This window comes from Dendrobates tinctorius, unplaced genomic scaffold (assembly GCF_039654945.1).
Source record: "Dendrobates tinctorius isolate UK_male_01 unplaced genomic scaffold, ASM3965494v1 ptg000011l, whole genome shotgun sequence".
Lineage (NCBI taxonomy): Eukaryota > Metazoa > Chordata > Amphibia > Anura > Dendrobatidae > Dendrobates > Dendrobates tinctorius.
In genome coordinates, this window is record NW_027361679.1 from 102818065 (window position 1) to 102831886 (window position 13822).

The 13822-nt window shown below is 42.6% G+C and overlaps 1 protein-coding gene across 1 annotated transcript in view; it reads left to right on the forward strand.

Annotated features, from left to right (window-relative positions):
* ATP8B3 (ATPase phospholipid transporting 8B3) overlaps positions 1-13822 on the forward strand; it is an 807548-nt gene that overhangs the window by 416180 nt on the left and 377546 nt on the right. Inside the window, exon 11 of the mRNA XM_073545649.1 lies at positions 12988-13146. Coding sequence (XP_073401750.1) covers positions 12988-13146 — 159 coding nt within the window. The remainder of the gene's footprint in view (positions 1-12987; positions 13147-13822) is intronic.

The following is a 13822-nucleotide window of genomic DNA, read 5'->3' on the forward strand; positions in this document are numbered from 1 at the left end:
CCTAAAACTGACAACACAACTAGAATTAGCCATGGGACGTACCTACGATGCCCTAGACGCCTCAGCACAGCCAAAGAGTTAACTAAGCCTAAAGCAAGAAAGGGGGATGCTAAACTGCCCCAGAGTAGAACCCCAAAGGAATAGATAGCCCCCAAACACATATTGCCAGTGAGACAAGATGAGGCACAAACACAGGCAGAAAATAGAGTAAGCAAATGATGGGGCCCAAACTGTCTAGATAGAACAGGACAGGAAAGATACTGTCTGAAATCACGCAAAAAACCCTAAGAAAAATCCAACACGTCTGATATACAAAAATACTGAGGCAACACGACCTCTCCCACACTAGATCAGCATTCTGGTGTGAACTGGAAGCAAAACAAAAGATACTGACATAACAGGGGACTAGCAATACTGAACAGACTGACATAAGCTGTGGCATATGGAACGGGGTCCAGCACTGGTCCCAGCAGGGAACAATGCTGAACCCACACAGAAAAGCAGAAAGCAGAGAAAGGCAAAAACTGGATCAAATGCAAAAAGATTCCAGCAAACATATAACTTATCTGAACGATGAAGGACCAAGCAGGGGGCAAGCGGACTTCAAAATGCACAGGAAGAAAACCAAATCACCAGCAACAACTGAGGGAAGCTTGCTGACTTAAATCTTCCCAGTCTTTAACACCTGACCTCCAATCATCCTCTTCAGGTGATTGACTTCTGTTAACCCGACCAGCTGCATTACCCACAGCTACCACCAGAGGGAGCCCAACCTCAGAAGTCAGTTCAAAAGTGTTCACAACAGGAGAGCCAATGATCGGTCTGTTGTTTTAGTCCTTGCCACAGCTCTGCTGCAGTGTGTGGTGTTTCACCTAAGCAGATCAGCTTCAGCAGAGCATGTTGCCGCTTTGCCGAAGCGCTGCTGCACAGCTCCCAACTTGGGAGTGATGTGGAGGGTAATTTAGCATAGGATGATGAGGCAGAGGAGGAGGAGGAGGAAGAGGGGAGACAGGACGAATATGATGAGGCGGAAACCCTGATTGAGGTTGGGCCCGCTATTCGTGGTGTGGGTAGGATATGTGATGATCCAGTTTGAGACATTGTCCCACCCCCACCAGATGAGCCAGTGTGCTGTGACAGAGATGTATCGTCCCTGGCCACAAGTACTTGTCCACGTGTCTGTAGTAAGGTGGACCTTCCCAGTTACGGCGTTGGTGAGAGCACACTTTAGATTGTTTAAGACGTGCTGGTGTAACGCGGGGCTGGCACACCGGGAAAGATAGTGCCGGCAGGGAAACGAGTATCGTGGGGCAGCCACAGCCAACAGATCACGTAAAAACTTCGTCCCCACCAGCCTAAATGGCAACATCTCCACGGCTAGCAACTTGGCGATGTGCGCATTCAGTATTTGTGCTTGTGGGTGCGTGGCTCGGTATTTACACCTCCTTTCATACATCTGGGGCACGGACAATTGGACGCTTTCCTGGGACAAACAAGTGGATGAGCTTGTTGTGTCCTGTGTCTGTGCAACCGCAGCTTGTGAGCAAGAGGTATGATGATCACCTGGCCAGCAGATTGGGAAGGATGGGTCACAGGTGACATGGCAGTGGTTTGACCTGCAGACACCGATTTAGTACCCTGTTGTTCAGCCCACCGACTAGGGTGCTTGGCTGCCATGTGTTTCCGTATGCTGGTGGTGCTTTGGTTGCCTTTGCCTTGGCCTCTGCTCAGCTTCATATGGGATATGCTAAAGATGACAACATTCGATTCAGAAGGACTATCAGAAAAAAATTTCCAGACAGCGGCTGAACGCACCCTTGCCTTGACTTGGGGCACAGAGGTATTGCTCTTGGCAACAGTTGACACACTTCGCACTTTGCTCAAAACAGTAGCCCTTGTTGCCTTTGTTGGTACTACGTATCCACCTTCTTCCTTTGTGCTGCTGTGCTGGCTATGCATGCCAACGGACCAGGTCGGATCAGTGGTCTCATCATCCACCACCTCATCGTCCATGCCATCCTCCTTCCATGTTGATATTGGCGACTGGCCAGATGGCAACTGTGTGTCATCACCATCATCCTCCACCTCTTCACACGGTATTTCATGTGGATGAAAGTGGCTTTCTTCTGGCCGTGGGGTTTGAAATATTTGGTCATCGTCAACAGACGATACCTCGCGTTCCTCTTCAATGTCGCGCGGTGAAAGGCCAGAGGCAACGATAGAAAATGGACCAAACAGATCCTCGAAGTGGCCAAGGATGGAGTCAAATGTTTCCTGTGACTCTTGACGGGGTGATGAACTACAGTTGTGGCCAAAAGTATTGACACCCCTGCAATTCTGTCAGATAATACTCAGTTTCTTCCTGAAAATGATTGCAAACACAAATTCTTTGGTATTATTATCTTCATTTAATTTGTCTTAAATGAAAAAACACAAAAAGAATTGTCCTAAAGCCAAATTGGATATAATTCCACACCAAACATAAAAAGAGGGTGGACAAAAGTATTGGCACTGTTCGAAAAATCATGTGATGCTTCTCTAATTTGTGTAATTAACAGCACCTGTAACTTACCTGTGGCACCTAACAGGTGTTGGCAATAACTAAATCACACTTGCAGCCAATTGACATGGATTAAAGTTGACTCAACCTCTGTCCTGTGTCCTTGTGTGTACCACATTGAGCATGGAGAAAAGAAAGAAGACCAAAGAACTGTCTGAGGACTTGAGAAACCAAATTGTGAGGAAGCATGAGCAATCTCAAGGCTACAAGTCCATCTCCAAAGACCTGAATGTTCCTGTGTCTACCGTGCGCAGTGTCATCAAGAAGTTTAAAGCCCATGGCACTGTGGCTAACCTCCCTAGATGTGGACGGAAAAGAAAAATTGACAAGAGATTTCAACGCAAGATTTTGCGGATGTTGGATAAAGAACCTCGACTAACATCCAAACAAGTTCAAGCTGCCCTGCAGTCCGAGGGTACAACAGTGTCAACCCGTACTATCCGTCGGCGTCTCAATGAAAAGGGACTGTATGGTAGGAGACCCAGGAAGACCCCACTTCTTACCCCGAGACATAAAAAAGCCAGGCTGAAGTTTGCCAAAACTTACCTGAAAAAGCCTAAAACGTTTTGGAAGAATGTTCTCTGGTCAGATGAGACAAAAGTAGAGCTTTTTGGGCAAAGGCATCAACATAGAGTTTACAGGAGAAAAAAAGAAGCATTCAAAGAAAAGAACTACAGTCAAATATGGCGGAGGTTCCCTGATGTTTTGGGGTTGCTTTGCTGCCTCTGGCACTGGACTGCTTGACCGTGTGCATGGCATTATGAAGTCAGAAGACTACCAACAAATTTTGCAGCATAATGTAGGGCCCAGTGTGAGAAAGATGGGTCTCCCTCAGAGGTCATGGGTCTTCCAGCAGGACAATGACCCAAAACACACTTCAAAAAGCACTAGAAAATGGTTTGAGAGAAAGCACTGGAGACTTCTAAGGTGGCCAGCAATGAGTCCAGACCTGAATCCCATAGAACACCTGTGGAGAGATCTAAAAATGGCAATTTGGAGAAGGCACCCTTCAAATATCAGGGACCTGGAGCAGTTTGCCAAAGAACAATGGTCTAAAATTGCAGCAGAGCATTGTAAGAACCTCATTGATGGTTACCGGAAGCGGTTGGTCGCAATTATTTTGGCTAAAGGTTGTGCAACCAAGTATTAGGCTGAGGGTGCCAATACTTTTGTCTGGCCCATTTTTGGAGGTTTGTGTGAAATGTTCATTCTCTTTTATGTTTTTTCATTTAAGACAAATTAAATGAAGATAATAATACCAAAGAATTTGTGTTTGCAATCATTTTCAGGAAGAAACTGAGTATTATCTGACAGAATTGCAGGGGTGTCAATACTTTTGGCCACAACTGTAGGAACAGGTTGAGAATAGGATGACCCAGTGTTCTCTGTATGGACAGGAGACTGTTTTGTCATGATCATGGACAATTGGGTGCTGCTAGAAAATTGCGCTGAGGCCTTATGAGCCATCCAAGACAGTATCTGCTCTTGTTCTTCTGGCTTCCAGACCCGTTTACCTTCCAGACTGGGAAATTTCGCCAGGAACCTAGAATCATCAACCTTCTTCGGGTTCCCAGACACTATGCCTTGTTGTGCACCAATGACAACCCCACATCCACGTCCCTGTCCCTTCACAACAGCCTTTTTAGGATTTTTTTATTTTTCTGCCATAGTTGCTGATGTTCAGATGCAGATATTGGGGAACAAGGAGCAGTTAGTGATTTGTGGAAGGTAGCACTATAGCCTAGTACTGCTTTGTGTTTTACAAACAGCACCGCAACAGCACAAAAATATTGCCCTGAGATTTAAGGCGAGATTACGCACCCCAGTCACCACACAAGACAGCCGTGCTGCCACTAAAAAATTGCCCTCAGGTTTAAGGCGAGATTACGCACCCCAGTCACCACACAAGACAGCGGTGCTGCCACTAAAAAAATGCCCTGAGGTTTAAGGCGAGATTACGCACCACAGTGACCACACAAGACAGGGGTGCTGCCACTAAAAAATTGCCCTGGGGTTTAAGGCGAGATTACTGTACACTCCCCAGTCACCACAAAAGACAGCGGTGCTGCCACTAAAATATTGCCCTGAGGTTTAAGGCGAGATAACGCACCCCAGCCACCATACAAGACAGCGGTGCTGCCACTAAAAAATTGCCCTGAGGCAGGGTGGATTTGATTTAAATCTAACTGATTTAAATCACGATTTAAGTCACGATTTAAATCACTAGTCAGTAAGGCTTGATTTAAATCAGTGATTTAAATCAAAGTTTCTACCTAAACTAGTTCTTGCTACTTTAACATGCAAGTAGATGAAGATTTTTAGAATCACTTTTTATATTACTTTTTTCTCACCAGTTTAATGGGTTAATCATTCATATTTGGACACCACTGTTCTGTTGTACTTAGGAAGGAGAAAAATAATCCTGACCTTAATAGATTTATTCAACTGAAACAATAACAACATTACAGCATAAGTTATTTGCTTAAACAAACATCCATGTTTGTTAACTAATTTGGCTAAACAAAATATATATATATTTTAAGAAACTTAGACTGTCAGCCCAGCCAACACATGAAAAACTTAAATACTACTGTCCATGCTGTCCTCTGTAGCTCACTTGTCGTCATCTTCATCATCATCTTCTTCTTTGTTCCTATTCATAATCTGGAAAAGAAAAACAAGCTTTCCTGCTTTATTGGGTCCCAACCGATTTCTCAATTTAGAATGAATGAGTCCAAAGGAAGAGAATATTCTTTCAACGCCTGCAGAAGAAGCTACTGCTGTTAAAAGTGAAATCATTACTTGAACAGTCTCTAAATCCAAGCGCTTAAGTGACTTCCACCAGTTTACTGGTGTGACCTTCCTTAAAATATCTTCAGCAAACATATATTTCTTGAATGGTTCCCCCTTAGCTCTGAAGTTTATTATAGTTGGCATTAAAGATGGATGATTGCTGGATACCCATGTCATAGCTAACTCCTCTTCCTCAGCACTTAGGTTTTGACCCTGATATTGGATATTGACAATATTTGCCAAAAAATGAGCTGGAGTCAGTGCTTGTCCCATTCGTTTGTTTACTGCTTGTAATTTAATTCTGTCCATGTGTAGTTCTGTTTTTAAGTGTTCACTCAGTTCCTTCCAAATTTCAACAGCATCCGTAATAAAACAGCTATTTTTCTGTATTTTGTTTAAAGCTTGAGAGATGGGTTTCAGGAAGCTCAGCATATGTTCAACATTTCTCTTAAGCCCAATGTTGAGGATTTTGGCCGTGACAGTGCCATCTATTTTATCTCGATTTTCTTCACAAAGTGTCATCAGAATAGGCCAGTTTTTGATATACTGCTCAAAACAGTCCACCACAGAGTTCCATCTAACATCTTGTGGGAGCGTTAGCTTGGTTCCACCCATCCTTTTCAGAGCTGCTGCAGCAAAATGATTATTACGGAAGTATTTAGCAATTTCAACAACATTAGCCTTTATTTCTGGAACACTTAAGTCTTTGGCTAAGAGGTGCAGCAAATGAGCACTGCAACCATATGTTATTAGCAGCTTTGTATTCCCCCCTGCTCTTCTAAATCTCTTCTCATCTTGGATACGTTTGCAGCATTGTCAGTGACCAAACTGCGTACTAGACATTTGAATTTTTGTTCACATGTTGTTATAGCTTTTACTGCCACTTCTTGTAAGTATTCTGCTGTGTGTGCATTTCCTGACGTATCAGTTGTTTGTGCAGGGAAGACTTTACCTTCTTCTGTTGTTATACAAGCACATACAATAGGATCATTGTGGACATTACTCCACCCATCAATACTTAGGTTAACAATTTTACCCTCCAGAGCTGTTGCACATTGCTCCATTTCTCTGTCATACACTTGATCCAGCAGTTTCCCTGCAACATCAGCTCTGCTGGGTGGACTGTATCCTGGTCTCAGTGACTGAACCATATTAATGAAATGTGGGTTCTCAGTCAGACGGAAAGAAGAGTTCGTTGCATAAATAAACTGGGCAATTTTTTCATCAATCAACTCTTTTTCTAATCTGCTAGTTCTTATCACAAACCTATCTATGGTGGTTCCAGGAGGTAAAGGTTTTTTCTTCCTTTTGGGTGATGGTGATATGTGGCTGTGGGTGTCTGATGATGATGCTGCTGCTGCTAATGAAGCACTATCCTGGATGGATAACTCTGAAACTGTAGAACAGGATGATGGTGATCTTGGAGGTGGATAGTTTCCAGAATCCATGAATTCCCCTAAACAAAAAAAGTCAAAGCTGTTATTTTCTTGTTTATACAATTTCTGCTTATTGTACACAACACATCACTGCCCCTGCCCCAAAAGGAATATTTGTTTTTCTTCATAACTGTACCAAATGACAGTAACATGCAGTAATAATAAGAAATATAATTTTTCTCACACATGACAGTTCAGTCTTTAGAAATAGGATTCAATAAAAATGTTTACCAACCTGAAGATCCTGCCTGTTCAGAAGTGTTTCTTTGGTCATCTTCATCACCGCACTTCTCATGATGTTGCCTCATTCGCGCCACCAGGCCTTGCATCTCTTTGTTGCATCGTTTGCATTTTGCACGCATGCCTGCCTTACCGATAGGCGAAGGAGCTTCATTAAAATATTCCCAAACTGGGTCTCTTTTACGGCCTGCTGCCATTATAAGGAAAGAATGTAATAAACCTCAGATCGTACACACAAACAGATCCAGACTTGTCTGTCTGTGGCTATGCTGCAGTATTGTGCTCAAAGTTTCACTTTCATTTTCTTGTCTGCTTGCCCTTCCTCCTCCTCACACTTAGATTCACATTCTTCTTGTGTTGTGCAGATCTATTCCACTCCAAACAATCAGAAACATATTGTCTAACTTCTTGGACTTGGCAATGAAGGGGTTGATTCTGTATTCATAGGTTTGTAGAACAATAGGATTAAGGTCTTTTTCTCAACTCTGTTCATGTTGTAACATTTTTGCCGTGAAGAAGAGGCTGGGACCTCTGCGGAGTCAAATTCAGTTTTGAGAACTGCGTAAGTAAAGCGAGCGTCTGTGATAATATAGGAGAGAAACTGCCCACTAATCCTACAGAAACCTCTGGAAGAGCATGGCATTGTGAATGTTACACATATACAGCCTTTATTCTACTGAGTTAAACAACTCAGCTTTATCTCATGATGGAAGAACCTTTGGATGGCAAAATATTTTCCTCAAAAAGCAGTTTATTGAAAAAAATCCGATTTAAATAAAAAAAATCCGATTTAAATCAAAAAAATCCGATTTTTTTGATTTTTTTAAAAAAAACATTGATTTTTATCCACCCTGCCCTGAGGTTTAAGGCGAGATTTTGCACCCCAGTCACCACACAAGACAGCGGTGCTGGCTGCGTGTCAGCTGTGCAATACCGTGAATCCTATTCACTATGAACACAGCACCGCAACAGCACAAAAAAACTGCCCTGCAGGGGTAAATGAGACCTCAAAAATAGCTGGGAAAACTGTCACTACTCAGTCCCTTCTAACAAAAAAGGAAGCACACTGTAGCGCCATAACATGCAAACTTGAAAAATGTATTGCATTACTGCATTAGAAGTATGAAAAATTGAGAAAGTTTAGCGCATAAAATGGCCAATTTATGTGTACCTGGAAGCCACGGTAAGGCATTTCTCGTTTTCCAGGACCCTGACCTAATACCAATCCTCACTTAAGGGCCTGTCACACTAAGCGATATCTCTAGCAATATCGCTATAACGTCACTGGTTTTTGTGACGTAGCAGCGATATTGCTAGTGATATCACTATGTCTGATACTTACCTCCAACCGGCTCCCCCGCTGATTATCGCTGATCGCGCGAGAACGTCCTGGACCGTTTCTCGTCATCAGCTTCCAGCTGGGCTTCCTGTGGCGCCGACGAGCGACGCATGGACACGGGCGGGAGGACGTCAGGATCGCCTTGTCTGACAGGTAAGTAGCGACCCCAACCGCTGCTATGTCGCTGGTGAGATCTGTCTGTGTGGCAGCTCACTAGCGACCAATTAGCGATGCACCAGCGATCCTGACCGCGTCATATCGCTGGTCGGGATTGCTGGTGCATCGCTAAGTGTGACAGTACCTTTAGACTGAAGTCTTCATCTGAATGGGAACCTATGTAAATCCTTTCCTTAGACTAAAGTCTATATCTCTGTGGAGGGGTAGTGGCCCTGCTTTGATTAAAAACGCCTGTGGCTAACAGGTGGAGTGCTTAGTGAGAAGGTTAATGAATACAAATTTCAAAAACTGACCGTCACATCCAAGCATAAACAGTGTGAACAGGTGCTTAATCTAGAGTTACCAACTCATATACATTCAAACAAAAAAGGAAGCACACTGTAGCGCCATAACATGCAAACTTGAAATATGAAAAATGAATTGCATTACTGCTTTAGAAGTATGAAAAATCGAGAAAGTTTAGTGCATAAAATCGCCAATTTATGTTTACCTGGAAGCCACGGTAAGGCATTTCTCGTTTTTCAGGACCCTGACCTAATACCAATCCTCACTTAGACTGAAGTCTTCATCTGAATGGGAACCTATGTAAATCCTCTCCTTTGACTGAAGTCTATATCTCTGTGGAGGGGTAGTGGCCCTGCTTTGATTAAAAACGCCTGCGGCTAACAGGTGGAGTGCTCAGTGAGAAGGTTAATGAATACAAATTTCAAAAACTGACTGCACATCCAAGCATAAACAGTGTGAACAGGTGCTTAACCTAGAGTCACCAGCTCATATACATTCAAGCAAAAAAGGAAGCACACTGTTGCGCCATAACATGCAAACTTGAAATATGAAAAATGAATTACCAATCCTCACTTAGACTGAAGACTGTGCTTGTTACTTGGAATGAGCACTTCCTTATACTCGGATGCTCGTTTCGAGTAACGAGTATAATGGGAGTCAATGGGATATCTGACAATTTTTACAGCAGACCCTACAAGGAGGTGTGGGGGTAGTGAAAATGTTTAAATGGATGGAAAAACTGCTGAGTGACATGGGAAAACCTCTGGATGCATCTCTGACTTCCAGATTGCTGCTGAAAACAATGGTATCACACTTTCACTCCATTTTAAGGACTGACAATAAAACATTCAAAATCGACCAGAAATTGGAGTTTACATGAAAAAATGTTGATAAACAATCATTTCTGTATAATGACTTGTATAAAAGGCAAAATTTAAAAAGGATTTTAAAAATACAGATATACCGTATATACTCGAGTATAAGCCGACGCGAGCATAAGCCGAGGCCCCTAATTTTGCCACAAAAAACTCGGAAAACTTATTGACTTGAGTATAAGCCAAGGGTGGTGCTGCACAAGGGTTAATTGTGGTCCAAAAAGATGCTCCATAGTTAAATACTCCCCACAAAATGCTGTACAAGGGTTATTGGTGGCCCAAGAAGATGCTCCATAGATAAATACCCCCATAAAATGCTGTACAAGGGTTATTGGTGGCCCAAGAAGATGCTCCATAGATAAATACCCCCATAAAATGCTGCACAAATATTAATGGTGGCCCAAGAAGATGATCCATAAATGCCCCCCATAAAATGCTGCACAAGGGTTAATAGTGGCCCAAGAAGATGCTCCATAGATATATACCCCCATATATTGCTATTCCCACTGCTGCTGCAATTAAAAAAAATGGCATACTCCCCTCCTGTCGCTGGGGGGGCCAGGTGCCGGTGTCAACGCTGGCTCAGGCCCCCAGCACTGACTATATTTACCGGTCCCCACTACATTGCTGCGCACCGCACAGGGCGCGCACTGACTACGCCATTGCGCCCTCTGACCTGATCGTCACAGATAGAGGAGGCAGAAGACAGAGTGGCCGACGGTGGAACGGGAACAGGTGAATATGGCTCTCCCCCGTCATACTCACCCCCCTCCTGGCGTACGGTCTCTGCAGCCCCTCTTCTCCTATGGTCTCGGCACTGCAGGTCTTCCAGGGTTCAGCGGTCGCGTGGTACCGCTCATTAAAGTCATGAATATGCACATATTCATGACTTTAATGAGCGGTACCACGTGACCGCTGATTGCAGGAAGAGCTGCGGCTCCGAAACCATAGTAGAAGAAGAGGGGCTTAAGACTAATTAAAACTAATTTTTATTACATTTTTATTATTATTTTTATAAAAAAAATTGGAAATTCAGTGTAATTTATGAAAGAAGCAAGAACTGCTAAAAATTAGATGGAAGAGGGACTCAGATACAATCTGTATTAGACATAAAGGAGGGCTTCATACACATTATTTTCAAATTGTTATGTAGTGGTACTCCTAGACTTATATAGGCTATGCACTAAGTGCAAAGCCTGCCAAAATTTACAAACAGGGTCACCCATACACTCTTGAAGGCACAAACTGTAGTGCCTCATTCAAATATTAAAAAAGTGTAGTTGTGGTACTTCTACATTCATAAAGGCTCTGCACACAATGCAAATGCAGAGAAAATTATGAGGGTCATCCATACACCCTTGAAGGCAACAAATGGAGTGCCTAATAAAAAAATTAAGAAAATGTATTTGTGGCACGTCTACATTTAAAAACGTTTTGCACGTTGTGCAAACCCATGAGAAAATGTTCAGAAGGGTAATACAGTCACCCATAGATTCTTGAAGGCATCAACTTGTGGGCATCATTAAAATATTTAGAAAGTGTAGTAGATGTACTCCTACACTCATAAAGGCTTTGCACAAAGTGCAAAGCCAGCAAAAAATAATAAGGAATGTAATATAGTCATCCGTAGACCCTAGAAGGCAACAATTTGCGGGCCTCATTAAAATATTTTGAAAGTGTTGTTGATGTATTCCAGCCTGGAAATAATTATAAGGGACATCCAGTCATCCATAGACCCTTGAAGGCACTTACTGGTGGGTCTCATTAAAATATTTGTATGTACCTCTACACTCATAAAAGCTTTTGCACAAAGTGCCAAGCCAGTAAAAAGTTATGTCTGAGATGGTTTAGTGAATCCTGCATTGAGTAGGAGGTTGTACCAGATGACCCTGGAGGTCTCTTCCAACTGTAACATTCAATGATTCTAAGCGCTTGTCCACGTGTCAGTCATTAAGTGTACAATCCCAGTAACAGTGTTGGTAAGGGTGTTCCTTGTCACATGCTGCTACAAGGTGGGGACACCCCACCGGGAGAAATAGTGGTGGCTGGGGACCGACTACCGAGGGACAGCTGCCATGAATCGGCAGAAATCCTGTGTGTCTACCAGCGTAAATGGAAACATTTCTATGTGTTGGCTACTTTATACTCTTAAGGGAGGGCTGCACTATATTCTATGGTGCGGCTGTATTATACTCTGAGGGGGACTGCTTTATACTCTGAGGGAGGCTGCATTATATTCTATCAAGGACTATGGGATGTATTATACTTTATTGGGGATGCATTATACTCTATCGGACTATGGGGATAGCATCATACCATATGTACTATATGGTACCTGCATTATACTGAATCGAGAATTATGGATAATGCATTATACTATATGAAGAAGTATGGGGTGTTTTATACTATGGGGAGTGCATTGTACTACATAGAGGACAATGGGGAGTGTATTATACTATATGTAGAACTATGGGGAGTATATTATACTCTTTGGAGGACTATGGGGAATATATTATAGTATGTGGAGGACTATGGGGCACATTATAATATATGAATAACTATGGGGCACATTATACTATATGGAGGACTATGGGGTGTATTATACTATGTAGAGGACTATGGGTTGTATTATACTAAACAAGCAAAATTCTGCCTATTCATCCAGTGATTGGATTATATACGCTGGAACAAAAATCATTGTTCTCAGCAGCACATCGCCCAATGAAAACTGCAGATATGCTGCTGATAACATGATACTGTAAGAGGACCGATTAATCTACTTAGTGATTGTTCTGTCCCCATCAGTGTTCCTCAGCCAGTACAAAGATGCCCGGAAACAAGTGTTGAACTACTTCAATATTGTTGATGACGCTCGTTTTAGTTTAATAGTAACACATAACCACTTCTGCATTTATCACACACTCCTGGTGTTGGCTTGCAAATACTGATGAAAAATACTGATCGCGTTATCGTGGCCTTACTCTGATTTTTGTGCACCACAAATGTGTTGGGTAGAATACAGAAATTCGATGAATGACAAGCAGAGCTTTTCTTCTGTCAGATTCTGAACTGCCTTTACACAGAGATACTCTCTCTACACTGCATACAAGAATATGCCATCTATCCTTTTTCTTATATGTCACACTGCAGCATTGTGTTACCCCTTTCAGGACACTTTGGCTGTTAGTTATTATCAAAACAGTTTTCAGTTGCCTATTGTCAATATGAAGAATTGTATTTTTACACACTATAGTTTTCATACATGTTTTTCTTTCAATTTAGGGAGAGTAATTTGTGAGGAAGCCAACAGCAACATGCATTCTTTCATAGGAACACTGGAATGGAAGGGAGAGAAATACTCTTTGGATAATGATTGTATCCTCCTAAGGGGATGTAAGATCCGGAACACTAAATACTGCTACGGACTGGTCATTTATGCTGGTATGTATGTGATTAGAAACAATATATAATACGTTATTACACTGACATAAGTCTCATGTTTGTTTACTACATATTTCTGGATAGGCTAAAATGAATGTAATTCTCCACCCCACCCCCATAGTAAATGTAGCTATACATTTCTTTATGTGTAGTCACTGTATCTAATGGCCTCAGCTTCTGAAGATCCTCCCACATAAGGTCGCTGCACCATTCTCTTCATGTACAAAATGACTGCTTCACAGGCATAAGGAGTGCACACTCTTGAGATTTATGGAGAAAGTAAACTTCATTTATTACAATCCATATCACAAAATCAGTGGTTTAAGAGAGCAAAGCAAGTGTACAGGAGGCCACAGGGGCATTTGACCACATAGATGACGAAGCTGGAGTCACAAGTATGGTACCCTTTGATTGGATATGTTTTCCCCACTCTAGGGTCAGTGATGTTGACCGACTTGCTAACATTGGAACAGGCTGCGCAGCTCAGGCAAGGGAATGTGCCCTGTCTGCGGGTGCTGAGTAGCCACTGGGTAGCTGTCAAACGTGTTCTCACTATGTCGGTCCGAACCAGTTTGTCTCTGATGTTAGGGGGCCTTCTGGCACACATCAATGTTGGCGTATTGAAGGGTTCTATGTTGGGGTATGCCCTGGCTAGAAGTGTCCAGTGTTTCCTAAT